Below are 23,600 nucleotides of genomic sequence, written 5' to 3'. Positions count from 1 at the left end.
ACCTCTTCATGAATTGGGAGAGTCTAACTCCAGCATGCTTCCTCATCAAGCCCAGCGTGAACATTAGGCCCATAATGTCAACATGTGCAAAATTTATTGCTAATGTACAAACGCCTCTTAATGTCTGTTAAAAAAATCTGTCTGCTGATTGTGTGTTAAATACGCAATAATACTGCACCAGTGCCCTCATGGTCCTACACAGTCATCAAAAGTCGTAAATATATATATATATATATATATATATATATATATATATATACTAGCTATTGAACCCGTTCTACGCCCGGGTGGCGAGCATTTATATTGGTATATGGTCTCCATCCTGGTATGTGCTGCTCCATCCTGCGTCCCCATCCTGTCATGTGCTGCTCCATCCTGCGTCCCCATCCTGTCATGTGCTGCTCCATCCTGCGCCCCCATCCTGTCATGTGCTGCTCCTTCCTGCGTCCCCATACTGTCATGTGCTGCTCCATCCTGCGCCCCCATTCTGTCATGTGCTGCTCCATCCTGCGCCCCCATTCTGTCATGTGCTGCTCCATCCTGCATCCCCATCCTGTCATGTGCTGCTCCCATCCTGCGCCCCCGTTCTGTCATGTGCTGCTCCCATCCTGCGCCCCCGTTCTGTCATGTGCTGCTCCCATCCTGCGCCTCCATTCTGTCATTTGCTGCTCCCATCCTGTCATGTGCTGCTCCCATCCTGCGCCCCCATTCTGTCATGTGCTGCTCCCATCCTGCGCCCCCATTCTGTCATGTGGTGCTCCCATCCTGCGCACCCGTTCTGTCATGTGCTGCTCCCATCCTGCGCCCCCGTTCTGTCATTTGCTGCTCCCATCCTGTCATGTTATGAGAAATCGCTCCTGTCAAACCAATCTAATCAGTTTTTATGAAGAGGTAAGCTATAGGCTGGACCACGGTGAGTCATTGGACGTGGTATATCTCGATTTTTCCAAAGCGTTTGATACCGTGCCGCACAAGAGGTTGGTACACAAAATGAGAATGCTTGGTCTGGGGGAAAATGTGTGTAAATGGGTTAGTAACTGGCTTAGTGATAGAAAGCAGAGGGTGGTTATAAATGGTATAGTCTCTAACTGGGTCGCTGTGACCAGTGGGGTACCGCAGGGGTCAGTATTGGGACCTGTTCTCTTCAACATATTCATTAATGATCTGGTAGAAGGTTTACACAGTAAAATATCGATATTTGCAGATGATACAAAACTATGTAAAGCAGTTAATACAAGAGAAGATAGTATTCTGCTACAGATGGATCTGGATAAGTTGGAAACTTGGGCTGAAAGGTGGCAGATGAGGTTTAACAATGATAAATGTAAGGTTATACACATGGGAAGAAGGAATCAATGTCACCATTACACACTGAATGGGAAACCACTGGGTAAATCTGACAGGGAGAAGGACTTGGGGATCCTAGTTAATGATAAACTTACCTGGAGCAGCCAGTGCCAGGCAGCAGCTGCCAAGGCAAACAGGATCATGGGGTGCATTAAAAGAGGTCTGGATACACATGATGAGAGCATTATACTGCCTCTGTACAAATCCCTAGTTAGACCGCACATGGAGTACTGTGTCCAGTTTTGGGCACCGGTGCTCAGGAAGGATATAATGGAACTAGAGAGAGTACAAAAGAGGGCAACAAAATTAATGAAGGGGATGGGAGAACTACAATACCCAGATAGATTAGCGAAATTAGGATTATTTAGTCTAGAAAAAAGACGACTGAGGGGCGATCTAATAACCATGTATAAGTATATAAGGGGACAATACAAATATCTCGCTGAGGATCTGTTTATACCAAGGAAGGTGACGGGCACAAGGGGGCATTCTTTGCGTCTGGAGGAGAGAAGGTTTTTCCACCAACATAGAAGAGGATTCTTTACTGTTAGGGCAGTGAGAATCTGGAATTGCTTGCCTGAGGAGGTGGTGATGGCGAACTCAGTCGAGGGGTTCAAGAGAGGCCTGGATGTCTTCCTGGAGCAGAACAATATTGTATCATACAATTAGGTTCTGTAGAAGGACGTAGATCTGGGGATTTATTATGATGGAATATAGGCTGAACTGGATGGACAAATGTCTTTTTTCGGCCTTACTAACTATGTTACTATGTTACTATGTGCTGCTCCCATCCTGCGCCCCCATTCTGTCATGTGCTGCTGCCATCCTGCACCCCCGTTCTGTCATGTGCTGCTCCCATCCTGCGCCCCCGTTCTGTCATGTGCTGCTCCCATCCTGCGGCACCGTTCTTTAATTTGCTGCTCCCATCCATATGCCCCATACGCTGCTCCATAAGATGCTCCATAGTATATGCCCTGTATCAGGTGGCGTAAGTAACAAATAGCTGTGGCATGAAGTGCCACAGCCTCATGCCACAGCAATTTGTTACTTGCGCCACCTGATTCCTTTCCACCGCCATTTTCTTGGTCCTCCTGCTGGCGAAATCGGCGCCTGCGCAGTCCGCGCTTTCCGGCGCCATTTTCTTGAAGACACACCTGCAGTGGAGCCGGAGTGTGTCTTAAAGAAAATGGCGCCGGAAAGCGCGGACTGCGCAGGAGCCGATTCAGGCAGCAGGACCAAGAAAATGGTGGCGGAAAGGAATCAGGTGGCGTAAATAACAAATTGCTGTGACATGAAGTGCCACAGCTTCATGCCACAGCAATTTGTTACTTACGCCATTCCTTTCCGCCCATTTTCTTCGTCCTCCTGCTGCCGGAATCGACGCCTGTGCAGTCCGCGCTTTCCGGCGCCATTTTCTTGAAGACACACCTGCAGTGGAGCCGGAGTGTGTCTTCAAGAAAATGGCGCCGGAAAGCGCGGACTGCGCAGGCGCCGATTCCTGCTGCCGGAATCGGCGCCTGCGCAGTCCGCGCTTTCCGGCGCCATTTTCTTGAAGACACACTGCAGGTGTGTCTTCAAGAAAATGGCGCCGGAAAGCGCGGACTGCGCAGGCGCCGATTCCGGCAGCAGGAATCGGCGCCTGCGCAGTCCGCGCTTTCCGGCGCCATTTTCTTGAAGACACACTCCGGCTCCTCTACCTGTGACTGGTAAGTCAGAGGGCAGCGCCGGCGCGCATTAAGCGCGTCATCGCGCCCTCTGAACTGTCACAGCAGAGGAGCCGGGAGACGGAGCCGCACGCAGCGCTGGAACAGGGAAAGGTGAATATACTAACCCTCCTGGCGGTCCCTGACTCTCCGGTGGAGATCGCGGTATGCGTTCAGTGCTTACGCATACCGCGATCTCCTGGGAGCGTCACTCTGTGGGGGCCAGACTGCGCCGGCGCTTGCGCAGTCTATAAAGGCTTCGGACAGAGTGACGCTCCCAGCGTTATATTATAGATATATATATATATATATCTTCAGTGGAAATGCCTCAAGACAAGGAAATGATGCTCAGTAGTGTGTGTGACCTCCACGTGCTTGTATGATCTCCTTACAATGCCTAGGCATGCTTCTGATGAAGCGTCGGATGGTCTCCTGGGGGATCTCCTCCCGATCGATCTGGACTAAAGCATCCGCCGACCCCTGGACAGTCTGTGGTGCAACGTGAAGTTGGTGGATGTTGCGAGACATAATGTCCCAGATGTGTTCAATTGGATTCAGGTCTGGGGAACAGGTGGGCCAGTCCATAGCTTCAATGCCTTCATCTTGCAGGAACTGATGACACACTTTAGCCACATGAGCTCTGGCATTGTCCTGCATTAGGAGGCACCCAGGGCCAACCGCACCAGCATTTGGTCTCACATGGGGTTTAAGGATCTCATCTCGGTACCTAATGGCAATCAGGCTACCTCTGGCGAGCATATGGAGGGGGGTGTGGCCCTCCAAAGAAATACCACCCCACACCATTACTGACCCACTGCCAAACCGGTCATGCTGAAGGATGTTGCATGCAGCAGATCACTTTCCATGGTGTCTCCAGACTCTGTCACGTCTGTCACATGTGCTCAGTGTGAACTTGCTTTCATCTGTGAAGAGCACAAGGCGCCAGTGGCGAATTTGCTAATCCTGGTGTTCTGTGCCAAATGCCAAGCGTCCTGCATGGTGTTGAGCTGTGAGCACAACCCCCATCCGTGGACGTCGGGCACTCAGACCATCCTCATGGAGTCGGTTTCTAACCGTTTGTGCAGACACATGCACATTTATGGCCTGCTGGAGGTCATTTTGCACGGCTCTGGCAGTGTTTCTCTTCCTCCTTGCACAAAGGCTGAGGTAGCAATCCTGCTGCTGGGTTGTTGCCCTCCTACAGCCCCCTCCACGTCTCCTGGTATACTGGCCTGTCTCCTGATAGCACCTCCAGTCTCTGGACACTACGCTGACACACAGCAAACCTTCTTGCCACAGCTCACATTGATGTGCCATGCTGGATGAGCTGCACTACCTGAGCCACTTGTGTGGGTTGTAGAGTCCGTCTCATGCTACCACGAGGGTGAAAGCACAACCAACATTCAAAAGTGACCAAAATATCAGCCAGAAAGTATTGGTACAGAGATTTGGTCTGTGGTCCCCACCTGCAGAACCACTCCTTTATTGAGTGTGTCTCGATAATCTGTTCTCTATTCCATTTGCACAGCAACATGTGAAATTGATTGTCAGTCAGTGTTGCTTCCCAAGTGGACAGTTTGATTTCACAGAAGTTTGATTTACTTGGAGTTATATTCTTTTATTTAAGTGTTCCCTTTATTTTTTGTCCAGTGTATATATCTACATACATACATACACACATACATGTGTGTGCGTGTGTGTATGTGTAATATATATATATATAATCTGTACTACCCGGCCTCGCCCTGGTTAATAACTGCTGTTAGCAAAATAGAATGTGTTAACAAATATGTATTCTGCACACAACAACCACAAAACAAATAGATAGAAAGGTAATTATTAAAAGGCAAAAACTAAGCTAATAGAAGCATTTCACAACATATATTTCAACACCAGAGATATTCCACACAGATTTAACTAAATTGGCCAAGTAATGTGAAGTAATCTTCTACTACTTATTCGAGAGCCTTTTGATAAACGACATTCTTAGTTTTTCCTTCAGGTGCAAACACGAACAGATTTTTGGCTGTTCCAACTCTTGAACAGGACACATAAAGTTGACCATGAGAAAAGCATGGAGATTTTAAATCGATTCCAACTACTTTCAAGGACTGTCCCTGAGCCTTGTTGATGGACATAGCAAATGCCAGTCGAACAGGAAACTGGAGGCGTTTAAAATCAAAAGGCAAATCAGATGGAATGAGAGGAATTGTTGGAATGAAAACATCTACTCCTGTGGCACATCCTGTCAAAATGGTTGTCTCAATTACATGTGGAAATAAGTTCTTAATAAAGAGTCTTGTTCCATTACACAGCTTTGGTGGATCCAAATTTCTCAATAGCAGAATAGGTGCTTCAGGTTTTAGAAAGAGGTTGTGAGGAGGAAGTCCTTGTGGCTCCAAGGAATTGAGGAACTCAGTTGGATAAAATAATGCTTGAGCAGGGTCTATTACTGTATCCAATGACTTGTAGGTTGTGCACACACCTGGAAGGAGATTTAGAATTTGAAGATTAATCTTGTTGATGCTGTCATTTTTGGGAGCAAGAATAGCCCTTTCACACAGCCAGCCTGAATTTTTGAAGTGGAGTTGAATGTTTGGTAAAACCTTTGCTTTCAGCTCCTCAATGGAAGTCATAATGCAAATAACAGGTAGTGTTTGGCGGAAGTCACCTGCCAAAACAACAGCTACTCCTCCCATGATATATTTGTTGCTACGCAGGTCTTGCAGCAGTCTGTCCACTGCTTCCAGAGCCCTTTTGTATGACATGGTGCATTCATCCCAAATGATGGCACTGCATTTTTAGTTTCAATTTGGCCAGTCCTGATCCCTTTGCAATATTACAAACGGGGCTGTCACTATGAGACAGGTTAAGTGGTAGTTTGAATGTCGAATGTGCTGTCCTGCCACCTTTTAAAAGCGTAGCTGCAATTCCAGAAGATGCCACTGCAAGTTCAAACTTTTTTTGTTGTCGAAATTTTGCCAGGAGCAGGTTGATTACAAATGTCTTTCCTGTTCCACCTGGAGCATCAAGGAAGAAAATCCCACCTTTGTTGGTTTCACTGAAACTTAAAATACAGTTATGGGCATCCCTTTGATCCGGTACCAACATTGGCTCTTTCTGAGACACAAATGCTGTCAGTCCATCAATTTTGTAACATAGTAACATAGTAACATAGTTAGTAAGGCCGAAAAAAGACATTTGTCCATCCAGTTCAGCCTATATTCCATCATAATAAATCCCCAGATCTACGTCCTTCTACAGAACCTAATAATTGTATGATACAATATTGTTCTGCTCCAGGAAGACATCCAGGCCTCTCTTGAACCCCTCGACTGAGTTCGCCATCACCACCTCCTCAGGCAAGCAATTCCAGATTCTCACTGCCCTAACAGTAAAGAATCCTCTTCTATGTTGGTGGAAAAACCTTCTCTCCTCCAGACGCAAAGAATGCCCCCTTGTGCCCGTCACCTTCCTTGGTATAAACAGATCCTCAGCGAGATATTTGTATTGTCCCCTTATATACTTATACATGGTTATTAGATCGCCCCTCAGTCGTCTTTTTTCTAGACTAAATAATCCTAATTTCGCTAATCTATCTGGGTATTGTAGTTCTCCCATCCCCTTTATTAATTTTGTTGCCCTCCTTTGTACTCTCTCTAGTTCCATTATATCCTTCCTGAGCACCGGTGCCCAAAACTGGACACAGTACTCCATGTGCGGTCTAACTAGGGATTTGTACAGAGGCAGTATAATGCTCTCATCATGTGTATCCAGACCTCTTTTAATGCATCCCATGATCCTGTTTGCCTTGGCAGCTGCTGCCTGGCACTGGCTGCTCCAGGTAAGTTTATCATTAACTAGGATCCCCAAGTCCTGTAGTTTGTTTCTATGAAAATCTCCCTACACATTTAGATGCCTTCAGGATTTCTTATTGGAGCAGGCAAACCAAGCAACTGTAAGGCTTTTCCTGACATTACAAAGCAAAAAAATGGAGGGCACCATCAATCAATACGATCAAAACAAAGGGGATCTATCTAAAGCATGAATATAAAAGCACTAGGAAAACACGGGGAAAGAAACATGCTAAATATAGGGACCGCCACTAATATAAGAAATAATTTCTTATATTAGTGGTGGTCCCTATATTTAGCATGTTTCTTTCCCCGTGTTTTCCTAATGCTTTTTCTGACATTGCTATGCACTGATCTTCAAGGAGCATTAAAGTTTCATTGAACATTTCCTCAGGGAAGTTGATGAGTTGCTGAGGATTTTCCCTTCTAATCTGCATGATGATGTCCTCACTGAGATCAGTTTTGTACTTTGTCCATATCTCAAGAGGATTTGAAATGCTACAGGTTGTTAGAATAATAATAACATAACAAGGCAGCGCTGCAGTGTGCTGCCTTGTTTACTTGACTGTATACGAGTTGGCGACTCTAGGTTCAGCACCTGTACTGAAAAAGCTATTTAAGTGGGCACCATCACACAATAGTCTATAGGTACTCGTCTGGGATCACTACCATGCATGTAGAAATTTACTACAGAAACCATTAGAGAGACAGGTACATGCATATAATTGTAGGATCACCACAAGACAGAGAGATACTTTTCAAAAAGAGTATAAATTTTATTGAACACACCACAGAAAAAAACAGACAATACACACTATTAAAAACATTTAAAACTTGTTCCACATGGAACAAAGAATAGATCCAAATCAATTATATATAATATATGATGGTATAAATCAATGATAACAACACTGCCCGGCTGTATAATATTATAAATACAGGGAAACTCACAATCGTATTTCCTATTGGTTCAGATGCACCAAGTTATACATATAGACCAATCATAGTGTACTGGAGCGGTTCATAGGGTATGCAATAAACCCCCCTTTACAAGGAGACAGCAGCTCAGATAATAATCTACTCAGTCTTGGACTTTTAAAATGCTGAAGCCAGGTGCCCTAGTGTACGTATTACACCCTGATGTTATAAATATGGTTTCTCATATAGAAAGTGTCATAGGGCACAGATTTGTGCACAGATGCTTCCCTCTGTCCTGTGTGTCACTGACTGATAGTACACTGTCTAACTTATAGGTTGGTAATACTTCACCCTATACCGTCCCAAAGTCCACTACCGTCCTCATGGTCCTAGGTGCAGTACTACAGTCCGGGCAAGGTTACTGGACTCTGTAGGTTCAGCACCTGTTCACACTTAGTCTATGTTTGGATGTGCCGGTCAGGTTTTTGAAATGTATTTTTTAGCCTCCTGATCGTGCACTCCGCCTCCTAGCCACAGGTGTTTTAATTACAGCAGGTCCAATACCCCTCCACAGAGAGAGAATTTTAGTCTAGGAAGAGGTTTCACATGTACCCATTCAGATGGAGACGTTTATTCTCAGCGAGGTAAGGCAAGTTTAGGACCTGGTATAAGAGAGATGCCGTAAAGGGGCTACCAGGTACACATAAAATTGGCCATTTTTATGCGCTAAACGCTCTCATTTTTCATATTTCTAGTGGTGGGCCGAGATCTATCATTCGGTGATCTCGGCAGTATATATCCCAGGAGTAGAACTCTGGACGGCAAACAAATTCAGCCGTCAGGGTTCCACCTCAAGTCAGTGGGAACTTCACCCCGAAGTCTTCCATCAGATCTGCCTTCACTGGAGCTATCGAGTTGTAGGTGGGATGACATCCAGACTGAAGGCCAATGCACTCGAGTTCGTGGTTCGGCCTCGAGATCCAAGAGCCATTGCACTCCATGCTCTGGTTCTGCCGTGGTACCAGTTTCCATAACTCCCCTTCCACTACTTCCGAAAGTCTTTCGGAAGCAGAAAAGGGCCCCCAGTGATCCTCAGAGATCCACACTGACCACGTCCATTTTTTTGTTTGCGGAGCTAGTATCTTCCTGCCTTATCACAGCAAAACTGCAAGTAGGGACTTTCTCACAGGGAGTTTTCACACGTAGTTCTTCCCTATGGCATACCGTTAGATAATTGAAACCTTATTAGTCCTAGGAGCCTTACAGTAGGCTCCTTTTTCATCCTGGCAGACTTTTCTATCAGGGAAAGTTGCCCCTTTTTCCTCTGCGGTATTCTCACTTTGACGAGTCTTTGGAGCTAGCTGCTCTGCTCTTTCAGACTTTTTACCCTTATTACATTCGAGGCAAGGTTGTCCTCAGGCCATCCCCATCCCTTGTTACCAAGGTGGTACTGTATTACCACTGTTATGAGGGCATAGTTCTTCCCTCATCTCTTTTGGCACCAGTCCACAAAATGGAATGAGTTCCCCCATATTCTGGACGAAGTGAGTGCTCTGAGTAGGTCAAGACGGCATCCTTCCGAAGGTTGGACGCTTTATTTGGGCTTCCTGACAGTAGAGGAAGGCTTCCTGACATTTTCAGGAAGGGTTTAGCCGTTTTATCGGCCATGATAACATGGTGAATTCGTTTCACCATCCAGGAGTCATTCTGTGCTAGATGTCAGCCTATTTCCCTGTCTATCGAGGGTTCTAGTTAAGTAAAAAGGGCAGCACACTGCAGCGCCAAAACATGCAAACTTGAAAACACGAAATTTGAACTGCATTACTGCACTAGAAATATGAAAATGAGAGCTTTTAGCGCATAAAAATGGCCATATTTATGTGTACCTCGTAGCCACTTTACGGCATCTCTCTTATACGAGGTCCTACGCTTGACCTACCTCGCTGAGAATAAACGTCTCCATCTGAATGGGTACATGTGAAACCTCTTCTTGGACTCAAATTCTCTCTTTCTGTGGAGGGGTATTGGACCTACTATAATTAAAACACCTGTGGCTAGGAGGCGGGGAGTGCACGATCAGAAGGCTAAAGAATACATTTCAAAAACCTGACCTGCACATCCAAACATAGACTGAGTGTGAACAGGTGCTGAACCCAGAGTCGCCAACTCGTATATAGTTAAGTAAAAAGGGCAGCACACTGCAGCGCCAAAACATGCAAACTTGAAAACACGAAATTTGAACTGCATTACTGCACTAGAAATATGAAAAATGAGAGCTTTTAGCGCATAAAAATGGCCATATTTATGTGTACCTCGTAGCCAATTTACGGCATCTCTCTTATACGAGGTCCTACGCTTGACCTACCTCGCTGAGAATAAACGTCTCCATCTGAATGGGTACATGTGAAACCTCTTCTTGGACTCAAATTCTCTCTTTCTGTGGAGGGGTATTGGACCTACTATAATTAAAACCTACCTTGACCTACCTCGCTGAGAATAAACGTCTCCATCTGAATGGGTACATGTGAAACCTCTTCTTGGACTCAAATTCTCTCTTTCTGTGGAGGGGTATTGGACCTACTATAATTAAAACACCTGTGGCTAGGAGGCGGGGAGTGCACGATCAGAAGGCTAAAGAATACATTTCAAAAACCTGACCTGCACATCCAAACATAGACTGAGTGTGAACAGGTGCTGAATCCAGAGTCGCCAACTCGTATATAGTTAAGTAAAAAGGGCAGCACACTGCAGCGCCAAAACATGCAAACTTGAAAACACGAAATTTGAACTGCATTACTGCACTAGAAATATGAAAAATGAGAGCTTTTAGCGCATAAAAATGGCCATATTTATGTGTACCTCGTAGCCACTTTACGGCATCTCTCTTATACGAGGTCCTACGCTTGACCTACCTCGCTGAGAATAAACGTCTCCATCTGAATGGGTACATGTGAAACCTCTTCTTGGACTCAAATTCTCTCTTTCTGTGGAGGGGTATTGGACCTACTATAATTAAAACACCTGTGGCTAGGAGGCGGGGAGTGCACGATCAGAAGGCTAAAGAATACATTTCAAAAACCTGACCTGCACATCCAAACATAGACTGAGTGTGAACAGGTGCTGAACCCAGAGTCGCCAACTCGTATATAGTTAAGTAAAAAGGGCAGCACACTGCAGCGCCAAAACATGCAAACTTGAAAACACGAAATTTGAACTGCATTACTGCACTAACTACTTACTACACATAAATATGGCCATTTTTATGCGCTAAAAGCTCTCATTTTTCATATTTCTAGTGCAGTAATGCAGTTCAAATTTCGTGTTTTCAAGTTTGCATGTTTTCCCCACCCAGTGACTGCTTTGGGACGTCCCACGGTCTGTGTCCCCCAATGAGGCGAAGGAGAAATAGGGATTTTTGTGTACTCACCGTAAAATCCTTTTCTCCGTGCCATTCATTGGGGGACACAGCTCCCACCCTGTTATTAGCTTATGCTTGTTTTTTTTTTTTTATAATCTGACATGCTATACTCTCATATATAATATGACATGCTATACGCTCATATGTTTTTATTGATCTCCTACTGCTTTTGCACCGAACTGGTTAGCTGAGAGCCAGCAGGGGAGGAGCTAACTTTCTTTGTATCACTTAGTGTCAGCCTCCTAGTGGCAGCAGCATACACCCTCACACGGTCTGTGTCCCCCAGTGAATGGCTCGGAGAAAAGGATTTTACGGTGAGTACACAAAAATCCCTATTTTGTGTTTCGAGTTTCATGTGACAGGTTAGTGTAGCAAGTTGTGTGCAGCAAGTTTTGCGCATGGCGAGTTTTGTGTGTGTTGCGTTTTAAGTATGTGCAAGTTTTGTGCATGTGGCAATTTTTCCACGTGTGCAAGTTTTGCGTGTGGCGAGTTTTCCATGAGGTGAGTTTTGCACGTGTGGCGAGTTTTGCATGTGGCGAATTTTGCACGTGGCGAGTTTTGAGTGGCGACTTTTGTCTTTCGACTTTTATGTGGCGAGGTTGGTGTATGTGTGGTGAAATGTGAGCTGAGGGTGGTATATGTGTTCAAGCACGTGGTAGTGTGTGGTGCATTTTTTTGTGTGTGTTCATATCCCTGTGTGTGGTGAGTATTCCATGTCGTGGCCCCACCTTAGCAATTGTACGGTATATACTCTTTGGCGTTCATCGCTCTCATTCTTTAAGTCCCCCTTGTTCACATCTCGCAGCTGTCAAGTTGCCCCCAACACTTTTTCTTTCACTTTTTCCTCCATTATGTAGATAGGGGCAAAATTGTTTGGTGAATTGCAACACGCAGGGTAAAAATTTCGCCTCACAACATAGCCTATGACGCTCTCTGTGTCCAGACGTGTGACTGTGCAAAATTTTGTGGCTGTAGCTGCGACGGTGCAGATGCCAATCCACACACATACATACATACACACACACGCACACGCACGCATTCAGCTTTATATATTAGATATATATACTGTTCTGGCAAAAATTAAGAGACCACCACATCAAAACCCTGTCATGGGCAGCCCAATCTCCTGACCTGAACCCCATTTAAAACCTCTGGAATGTAGTCACGAGCCATTAAATAAAGAAGAACTGCTTAAATTTTTCCAAGACTCATGAAAGCTGTGATTAAAAATCATGGTTATTCCATAAAATATTGATTACTGTACTATTCCTGAGTTAAAACATTAGTATTGTTGTTTCTAAATGATTATGAACTTGTTTTCTTTGCATTATTTGAGGTCTGAAAGCACTGTTTTTTTTTTTTTTTTTCACCATTTTTCTTTGTCAGAAAAAAATACAAAAATTATTGCTTGGAAATTCGGAGACGTCAGAAGTTTATAGAATAAAAGAACAATTTACATTTTACTCAAAAGTATACCTATAAAGAGAAAAATCAGACAAACTGAACATTTTGCAGTGGTCTCTCATACATATATATATATATATATATATATATATACATACAGTCATGGCCAAAAGTATTGACACCCCTGCAATTCTGTCAGATAATACTAATTTTCTTCCTGAAAATGATTGCAAACGCAAATTCTTTGGTATTATTATCTTCATTTAATTTGTCTTAAATGGCAAAAACTCAAAAAGAATTGTCCTAAAGCCAAATTGGATATAATTCCACACCAAACATAAAAAAGGGGGTGGACAAAAGTATTGGCACTGTGCAAAAAATCATGTGATGCTTCTCTAATTAGTGTATTTAACAGCACCTGTAACTTGGCACCTAACAGGTGTTGGCAATAACTAAATCACACTTGCAGCCAGTTGACATGGATTAAAGTTGACTCAACCTCTGTCCTGTGTCCTTGTGTGTACCACATTGAGCATGGAGAAAAGAAAGAAGACCAAAGAACTGTCTGAGGACTTGAGAAACCAAATTGTGAGGAAGCATGAGCAATCTCAAGGCTACAAGTCCATCTCCAAAGACCTGAATGTTCCTGTGTCTACCGTGCGCAGTGTCATCAAGAAGTTTAAAGCCCATGGCACTGTGGCTAACTTCCCTAGATGTCGACGGAAAAGAAAAATTGACAAGAGATTTCGACGCAAAATTGTGCGGATGTTGGATAAAGAACGTCGACTAACATCCAAACAAGTTCAAGCTGCCCTGCAGTCTGAGGGTACAACAGTGTCAACCCGTACTATCCGTCGGCATCTGAATGAAAAGGGACTGTATGGTAGGAGACCCAGGAAGACCCCACTTCTTACCCCGAGACATAAAAAGGCCAGGCTAGATTTTGCCAAAACTTACCTGAAAAGCCTAAAACGTTTTGGAAGAATGTTCTCTGGGCAGATGAGACAAAAGTAGAGCTTTTTGGTCAAAGGCATCAACATAGAGTTTACAGGAGAAAAAAAGAGGCATTCAAAGAAAAGAACACGGTCCCTACAGTCAAACATGGTGGAGGTTCCCTGATGTTTTGGGGTTGCTTTGCTGCCTCTGGCACTGGACTACTTGACCGTGTGCATGGCATTATGAAATCTGAAGACTACCAACAAATTTTACAGACGACACAAAAGAGAATAGTGAAACCAAAAACACTCAGTTTGAAAAAATGTTGCAGTAATCCGCAAGTGCTAGTAAAAGATGTAAAAAACAGGGTATTTGGTTGATACGTTTTTTGCAAAAAATGTATACTAAGCTGCTCTACCAATCTTCACGGTATACCCTTATCAGAGCAGTCCTAACTAATGTATGCAATCCCTATCTGATGTATTTAAAAACCTGATCATCTGTATATAACCTGTGTGAACAGGGTTCAGAGAGGAAAAATCCATGTGTGCATACAGGGTAGAACAGCTTTTGTGCAGATAGCCCAAGAGGAGTGGTGGAACTCCCCAGTCTTGTAGACACAAGAGAACAATTATGGAAACAGGAACACATGGGCTACTTGCACAGTGAACAAGTCTGTATGATCATGTTCACACACCACCAAGAAACCTGAAGACACAAAAGAGAATAGTGAAACCAAAAACACTCAGTTTGAAAAAATGTTGCAGTAATCCGCAAGTGCTAGTAAAAGATGTAAAAAACATCATAATGTAGGGCCCAGTGTGAGAAAGCTGGGTCTCCCTCAGAGGTCATGGGTCTTCCAGCAGGACAATGACCCAAAACACACTTCAAAAAGCACTAGAAAATTGTTTGAGAGAAAGCACTGGAGACTTCTAAGGTGGCCAGCAATGAGCCCAGACCTGAATCCCATAGAACAACTGTGGAGAGATATAAATATGGCAGTTTGGAGAAGGCACCCTTCAAATATCAGGGACCTGAAGCAGTTTGCCAAAGAAGAATGGTCTAAAATTCCAGCAGAGCATTGTAAGAAACTTATTGATGGTTACCGGAAGCGGTTGGTCGCAGTTATTTTGGCTAAAGGTTGTGCAACCAAGTATTAGGCTGAGGGTGCCAATACTTTTGTCTGGCCCATTTTTGGAGTTTTGTGTGAAATGATCAATGTTTTGCTTTTTGCTTCATTCTCTTTTGTGTTTTTTCATTGAAGACAAATTAAATGAAGATAATAATACCAAATAATTTGTGTTTGTAATCATTTTCAGGAAGAAAATGAGTATTATCTGACAGAATTGCAGGGGTGTCAATACTTTTGGCCATGACTGTATATACATACACATACTTGCTATTGAACCCGTTCTACGCCCGGTGGCAAGCATTTCTATTGGTAAAAGGTTCAACATCCTGGTATGTGCTGCTTCCATCCTGTGTCCCAACTTTATGTGCTGCTACCATCTTGCACCTCCATCCTGTCATATGCTGCTATTATCCTGCGCCCATTTCCTGTCATGTGCAGCCCCTATGCTGTGCTCTTATCCTGTTTTGTGCGTCTGCATGTTGTCATTCTGTCATGTGCTGCTTTGATCCTGAGCCCCCATCCTGTCATGTGCTGCTTCCATCCTGAGCCCCTATTCTGTCATGTGCTGCTCGCATCCTGCACCCCCATTCTGTCAAGTGCTGCCCCCGTTCTGTCAAGTGCTGCTCCCATCCTGTGCCCCCGTTCTGTCATGTGCTGCTCGCATCCTGCGCCCCCATTCTCTCATGTGCTCCTCCCATCCTGCGACCCCGTTCTGTCATGTGCTCCCATCCTGCGCCCCCATTCTGTCATGTGCAGCCCCCATCCTGTGCCCCCCTCCTGTCATGTGATGCTCCTATCCTGTGCCCGCATCCTGTCATATGCTGCTCCCATCCTGCGCCCCATCCTGTCATGTGCTCCTCCCATCCTGCGCCCCCCGTTCTGTTATATGCAGCCCCCATCCTGCGCCCCTTCCAGTCATGTGATTCTCCTATCCTGTGCCCCATCCTGTCATGTGCTGCTCCCATCCTGCGCCCCATCCTGTCATGTGCTCCTCCCATTCTGCGCCCCATCCTGTCATGTGCTCCTCTCATTCTGCGCCCCCGTTCTGTCATGTGCACCCATCCTGCGCCCCCATCCTGTCATGTGCTCCTCCCATCCTGCGCCCCCGTTCTGTCATGTGCTCCCATCCTGCGCCCCCATCCTGTCATGTGCTCCTCCCATCCTGCGCTCCCGTTCTGTCATGTGCTCCCATCCTGCGCCCCCATCCTGTCATGTTCTCCCATCCTGCGCCACGGTTCTGTCATTTGCTCCCATCCTGTCATGTTCTCCTCCCATTCTGCGCCCCCGTTCTGTCATGTGCTCCCATCCTGCGCCCCCATCCTGTCATGTGCTGCCCCCATTCTGTAATGTGTTGCTGTGTTGGGGACACCTGTGTCGGTTTGATTAGATTATTAGCTTATTGAACATTTTTGTGACATTAAGATGTCATAGTTACAGTATTATCGATGGTGGTAATGCTTGACGGTAAAGATATTTTAACATGCACTATTGCACTTTCTTGTATGTACTGATTATAATGCACTATATATTTATTTATATGATTGGATTAACTATATTGTTAATGAAATATGTCTGTGATCTGTATAAAACACTGCTTCACATATGTGTTCACTGCTTGAGAAAGGATAGTATATCCGAAACGTCGCCACGCCATTCAGGCATTAAAGTTCATTTTTTCTTTAATTATTTTTTGTGCTGTTATATATTTATTATCTACTATATAATTGTCTAAGGGTCACTTCCGTCTTTCTGTCTGTCCTTCTGTCTGTCATGGAAATCCAAGTTGCTGATTGGTCGCGGCAAAACAGCCACGACCATTCAGCGACGGGCACAGTCCGGAAGAAAATGGCCGCTCCTTCCTCCCAGAAGTCAGTGCCCGGCGCCCGCATACTCCTCTCCAGTCAGCGCTCACACAGGGTTAATGGCAGCACTGACCGCAGTGTAACGCACTCGGTTAACGCTGCTATTAACCCTGTGTGACCAACTTTTTACTATTCATGCTGCCTATGCAGCATGAATAGTAAAAATATCTAATGTTAAAAATAATTAAAAAAAATAAAAAATAGTTACATACTCACCCTTGGTTGGCCCCCGGATCGAAGTGACTGGTTACCGATGAGCCTCGCGACGCCACGGTGACCGTTCCATGCATTGCGGTCTCGCGATATGATGACGTGCGGTCTCGCGAGACCGCAATGCACTCTTCAGACCGGAGTGCGCGAGGAGCATCGGTAACTGGCCGCTTCGATCCAGAAGGTGAGTATGTAACTATTTTTTATTTTAATTCTTTTTTTTAACAGGGATATGGTGCATACTACGTGACTGGCCAATATACTATGTGACTGGGCAGTACACTACGTGACTGTGCTGTATACTACGTGGCTCTGTGCTGTATACTATGTGACTGGGCAATATACTATGTGGCTGGGCAGTATACTACGTGACTACGTGTCTGTGCTGTATACTATGTGGCTCTGTGCTGTATACTACGTGACTGGGCAATATACTACGTGACTGTGCTGTATGCTACGTGGCTCTGTGCTGTATACTATGTGACTGGGCAATATACTATGTGGCTGGGCAGTATACTACGTGACTACGTGTCTGTGCTGTATACTACGTGGCTCTGTGCTGTATACTACGTGACTGGGCAATATACTATGGCTGGACAATATACTATGTGGCTGGGCAATACACTACGTGGCTGGGCAATATATTATGTGGCTGGGCAATATACTATGTGGCTAGGCAATATACTACGTGGCTGGGCAATATACTACGTGACTGTGCTGTATACTACGTGGCTCTGTGCTGTATACTACGTCACTGGGCAATATACTATGTGGCTAGGCAATATACTACGTGGCTGGGCAATATACTATGTGACTGGGCAATATACTACATGGCTCTGTGCTGTATACTACGTCACTGGGCAATATACTATGTGGCTGGGCAATATACTATGTGGCTGGGCAATATACTATGTGGCTGGGCAATATACTATGTGGCTGGGCAATACAGTGGGGCAAAAAAGTATTTAGTCAGTCAGCAATAGTGCAAGTTCCACCACTTAAAAAGATGAGAGGCGTCTGTAATTTACATCATAGGTAGACCTCAACTATGGGAGACAAACTGAGAAAAAAAAATCCAGAAAATCACATTGTCTGTTTTTTTAACATTTTATTTGTATATTATGGTGGAAAATAAGTATTTGGTCAGAAACAAACAATCAAGATTTCTGGCTCTCACAGACCTGTAACTTCTTCTTTAAGAGTCTCCTCTTTCCTCCACTCATTACCTGTAGTAATGGCACCTGTTTAAACTTGTTATCAGTATAAAAAGACACCTGTGCACACCCTCAAACAGTCTGACTCCAAACTCCACTATGGTGAAGACCAAAGAGCTGTCAAAGGACACCAGAAACAAAATTGTAGTCCTGCACCAGGCTGGGAAGACTGAATCTGCAATAGCCAACCAGCTTGAAGTGAAGAAATCAACAGTGGGAGCAATAATTAGAAAATGGAAGACATACAAGACCACTGATAATCTCCCTCGATCTGGGGCTCCACGCAAAATCCCACCCCGTGGGGTCAGAATGATCACAGGAACGGTGAGCAAAAATCCCAGAACCACGCGGGGGACCTAGTGAATGAACTGCAGAGAGCTGGGACCAATGTAACAAGGCCTACCATAAGTAACACACTACGCCACCATGGACTCAGATCCTGCAGTGCCAGACGTGTACCACTGCTTAAGCCAGTACATGTCCGGGCCCGTCTGAAGTTTGTTAGAGAGCATTTGGATGATCCAGAGGAGTTTTGGGAGAATGTCCTATGGTCTGATGAAACCAAACTGGAACTGTTTGGTAGAAACACAACTTGTCGTGTTTGGAGGAAAAAGAATACTGAGTTGCATCCATCAAACACCATACCTACTGTAAAGCATGGTGGTGGAAACATCATGCTTTGGGGCTGTTTCTCTGCAAAGGGGCCAGGACGACTGATCCGGGTACATGAAAGAATGAATGGGGCCATGTATCGTGAGATTTTGAGTGCAAACCTCCTTCCATCAGCAAGGGCATTGAAGATTAAACGTGGCTGGGTCTTTCAACATGACAATGATCCAAAGCACACCGCCAGGGCAACGAAGGAGTGGCTTCGTAAGAAGCATTTCAAGGTCCTGGAGTGGCCTAGCCAGTCTCCAGATCTCAACCCTATAGAAAACCTTTGGAGGGAGTTGAAAGTCCGTGTTGCCAAGCGAAAAGCCAAAAACATTACTGCTCTAGAGGAGATCTGCATGGAGGAATGGGCCAACATACCAACAACAGTGTGTGGCAACCTTGTGAAGACTTATAGAAAACGTTTGACCTCTGTCATTGCCAACAAAGGATATATTACAAAGTATTGAGATGAAATTTTGTTTCTGACCAAATACTTATTTTCCACCATAATATGCAAATAAAATGTTAAAAAAACAGACAATGTGATTTTCTGGATTTTTATTTCTCAGTTTGTCTCCCATAGTTGAGGTCTACCTATGATGTAAATTACAGACGCCTCTCATCTTTTTAAGTGGCTGAACTTGCACTATTGCTGACTGACTAAATACTTTTTTGCCCCACTGTATACTATGTGGCTGGGCAATATACTACGTGGCTGGGCTATATACTACGTGGTTAGGCAATATACTACGTGGACATGCATATTCTAGAATACCCGATGTGTTAGAATCGGGCCACCATCTAGTATATAATATATACTGTTTATATATATGTTAAAAATGGTTATTTCGCACATATATTTAATCAGGACTATTCACCAGGTGCTTACTCTTTAAAAGAAAAATGTCATGATATTCTGATGAAAAGTATAGTGGTTTATTGCATTGTCCATAGGAAAACCACATTGCAGCAATAACATAAAAGTAGATGAAATAGTTACGAACAGATTGTCCATGTGTAAATATCAGCGCTTGCCTTGTTACTCATCTTTCCCAAGATCCTGAATGGTAAAACCGTCTGTCTGTGTGAACGTTGAAGCATTCATGGCATGGAGTAGAATTATGGCATGGCTAACAGCTGTTGCTTCTTTGTCCGACCTCCATGGAGAATGACGGTGAAAGCAGGGGTGACAGTCCCACGTGACAAAAGCCCCCACACCCTCCTAAGAGACGTTTATATATGTTTCCTACAGACCACGTGTTCTCTGTATATGGTGTTAACTTATACTCTGAGCTACATACACAGAAATAGCTTTTGATAGTGTCAGCAAGAAGCAATGTGCACAGTACAGAATAAGAATAATTAAATTACGGTAATAATTAATATTTAACAATATAGCACACCACTATAGTTCCTGGAAAGGAAAGTTGTAGATCCAGATGACGCTCCATCTGCCAAGTAGGCCTCCTGACAACACCAGAACTGCTGTTTCAGGATGCTTGTCTGTTTACTCGTCTCTGCTGTTCCAAGCTGCCTGTCTGTGTACTCATCTCTGGTGTTCTGAGATACCTGTCTGCATAGTCACATGTCATTCCAATCTGGAGGGTTGCTTTCAGAATCACATTAGAGGCAAGCATAAGGATAATGTCCAACTGGTTTCACCTTTTAACTTGTTCGGAATCTACCTTGGAATCCTTGTTCTGAGAACTGAAGGAAGCTTCAACTATACGTTTACAGCCACAAAGAATAAAGAGTGTCATCTTTTCTTCTTCTTTCCAAAATGATCATATGGTTATTTGAGATATACAAATTTTTTAGACTTAATATTCACACCTTGAGTTCCCTATGTTACTAAATGTCTTGTAATTTAACTGACGGCATATACTCTGTGTGTCCTCTAGATTTATGAAGCCCTCTACCACATTATTACTTTATACCGATTTCACAACTCTGGTGATTGTATTTTTACATGGGACTTTGTATGTTTTTACATTGGTTCATGTTCTTTACATTCAGGTCTCTACAATATCAGATCTCATTCAGGTCCCTACAATATCAGATCTTCTATCTTAGAGAATTTCCTGACAGACCCATCAAGGATGGACAGGGAAAGGTACAAGATGGAGAGGATAATACACCTAACCCTGGAGATCCTCTTCCGACTTACTGGAGAGGTGAGTGATTCTGATGGCATCACATCATATTAATCTATGGGAATAGCAGACGGACAGAACTGGAGATGTGAGGACTCTGGAAATATCTGTAGTAATATTTATTAATGTATCTCTCCATAACCAGGATTACACAGTAGTGAAGAAGACCTCTAGTGAGCACTGTCAGGACCCTGTGTTTGAGGGATGGGGAAGACCCCTGAGCCCAATAACAGGGCCTCCACCTCACCCCCTGATACATGAGGACATCAATGACCAGAAGATCCTAGAACTCATCTACAAGATGATTGAGCTGCTGACTGGAGAGGTGACACTGCTGGGAATGCTGGGCTATTAAACAGTAACGCTTTGAAGGGATTGGGGATGACAGTATCATTGTATGTGTCAGGTTCCTATAAGGTGTCAGGATGTCGCCATCTATTTCTCCATGGAGGAGTGTGAGTATTTAGAAGGACACAAAAATCTCTACAAGGACATCATGATGGAGGTTCCCCAACCCCTCACATCACCAGGTAATAGACAGGACTGAATACACACGGAGTATAATTATCTGTATGTAAAGAATGAATTCAGTCCCTATGTGTGTTTCTTCCAGTTCTATCCAATAAGAGGACAACACCAGAAAGATGTTCACGTCTTGTTCCTTCCCAGGACTGTAAACAAGAAAATCCCAATGTTCCTCAGAATAATCAGGTAGATGGAGAGAAGTCGTCATGAGATCTCCCCTATGATGTGTAGACAGCTGTGAAGGTCTTTTGCTCAGTCTTGTTTTATCCACCAGTATTATATGTTTTATACTTGTGTAATGAGAACGGTGGAGATGGCAGGATTAGAGCTGATCATAGATGTGACTTCTCCATCTGTCTGTGACTCTTACAATATTTGTTTCAGGGTGAAGATCTGACCCATATTAATAATACAGAGACATATGTGAGGGGTGATGAGCGGTGTAAAGAGGAGATTCTTACAGATAACCACCCAGGTGAGTAGTAACCACTAAATGCAGAGAAGTCATAGATTCTTCTTATTTGTCAGCTGGTATTCGTGGCATCACAAGGTATTAGATTGGAATAGCAAGGAAAATAAGATGGCCATAAGGCAGAATCTTTAGTTATGTGTGTAAGTCATGGACACTATTCTTCTGGACTGGGTTACGAGACTGAATTACCTGATTTTCTGTGTCATCTCACCTTAGGAGCTGTCTGGTTAAGATAATTTTTATCAGGGCAGTTCAACTTGAAAGACAGTCAGGGACTTGTGTGTACCGGTAAATATAAGCAGAGTTTGTGTAATAAGGTTGTAATTCATATTTTCAGTTCTGGCACTTTTTCCATTATTTGTTGATGGGTAATAGACTAGCTTGTCCTCACATTGCTTTCAAGTTTCATTTATTTCTCTGCAGACATATCCATATCTCCCTGGCTTTGCCTCCTAGTTTCTCTGCTGGGCATTGTGGTTGGAAGCATGGACACTGCCTTGAAGACTACCAGCACTATCCTTTGCAGCACTTTCTTTCCCACTTTTCCCATAATCCATTGCATCAGAATTGGGAGCAAACACAACGCTCCTCTTCCATTTGCCTGTAGAGTTTTCTCCATGGCTTGCCTCCTATACATGATACTACCAAGGACACTAGATGTATTCAGAATTGTTATGGTTGCTTGACAGTGACTGTCAGGAATCCCCTGACCGCTGCCACCAATTTGTCAGGATTCACACCGTGATCGTCACCCCTACGTCACGGGTCGGGGTGACTTTGGGCCAACAGATGGCTATCACATGTGCAGGGGGGCTTATCTTAGTTATCCCTCCACTGCTAACAATGTGATGAGAAAACACACACAAGGCTATTGACCTCTTAGTTTACAGCAGGGGCTTATTGTAGGTATCCCACTGCTTTTCCATATACCACGAACTGCAGGGATTTATGTATATCCCGCTTACAGTTCCACTTAACACTTGCAGCTCTCTGGCGCCCCCCTTACTCTCAGGTCAGATTAGGTACTGCACCCTGGGTAATTAGTCGCCAGACAGGTTGCCTGCTATGTACTGGCTATTGGGCACACTGCTGCGACGCGATAAACTACTCCCCCCTCAGGCAGGAACAATAATTATCAACCCCGCAGTCGCTGCAACATCACCCAAAAGTCTGCACCCGGTATCACTGCCACCAGCTTCGATTAAACGGGTCCGAAGCTAACCCAACACAGTAGCGTATTTCCCTTCAGAAGACTTAGGGTACGTTTAGAGCATGGAGAATGAACTAATATTAAATATTATATCCCATAAAAATTAGGCAGTGCTTTATCAAAAATATTTTATAAAGATGTTACAAATGAGACAATTGCAAATAGGTACAAGGGTAATTATAAAATAAACAGGGATTAAATGAGAAAAGATAACACTCACATGTTCTCAGTTCATTGCATTGCAGGCAACCAGGCTAGGGGAGTTTTTTCCATACGTCCCAGCTCATTGGACGTGCTCAGCGCTCTCCAGGGAACAAGAAGTCAAGAAGAAGGAGCTGGGGATGTGGGCAGACAGTTATAGCTAAGCCTGTAACATCCCAGAAAGGGGTTGGATCACCTCGTCCCTCCTACCTCTTCAGTTAACTCATTTTATCCTAATCTATATCTAATTTCGATAACTCCGCTACAAAACATGTCATAGTCATAACAAACCCATCATTCATCTCGGATTAACGTGAGCATTGTAATGAGATCAAATATGTCCTATCTGGGATACATATTTACAGAGAAATCCCTACTTCTTTAACA

General features: G+C 44.2%; 2 protein-coding genes across 3 annotated transcripts in view; both read left to right on the top strand.

The window, feature by feature from the left end:
* LOC138663705 (oocyte zinc finger protein XlCOF22-like) overlaps nucleotides 1–23,600 on the top strand; it is a 469,510-nt gene that overhangs the window by 148,180 nt on the left and 297,730 nt on the right. The window lies entirely within an intron of this gene.
* The window catches only part of LOC138666522 (zinc finger protein 585A-like), an 84,393-nt gene continuing 80,272 nt past the window's right edge, over nucleotides 19,480–23,600 (top strand). The window contains exons 1-5 of the mRNA XM_069754737.1: nucleotides 19,480–20,826; nucleotides 20,951–21,130; nucleotides 21,212–21,335; nucleotides 21,419–21,516; nucleotides 21,715–21,805. Coding sequence (XP_069610838.1) covers nucleotides 20,752–20,826; nucleotides 20,951–21,130; nucleotides 21,212–21,335; nucleotides 21,419–21,516; nucleotides 21,715–21,805 — 568 coding nt within the window. The 5' untranslated portion in view covers nucleotides 19,480–20,751. The remainder of the gene's footprint in view (nucleotides 20,827–20,950; nucleotides 21,131–21,211; nucleotides 21,336–21,418; nucleotides 21,517–21,714; nucleotides 21,806–23,600) is intronic.

Source organism: Ranitomeya imitator, chromosome 2 (genome assembly GCF_032444005.1).
Source record: "Ranitomeya imitator isolate aRanImi1 chromosome 2, aRanImi1.pri, whole genome shotgun sequence".
NCBI lineage: Eukaryota > Metazoa > Chordata > Amphibia > Anura > Dendrobatidae > Ranitomeya > Ranitomeya imitator.
This window is presented reverse-complemented; position numbering and strand designations above follow the sequence as displayed.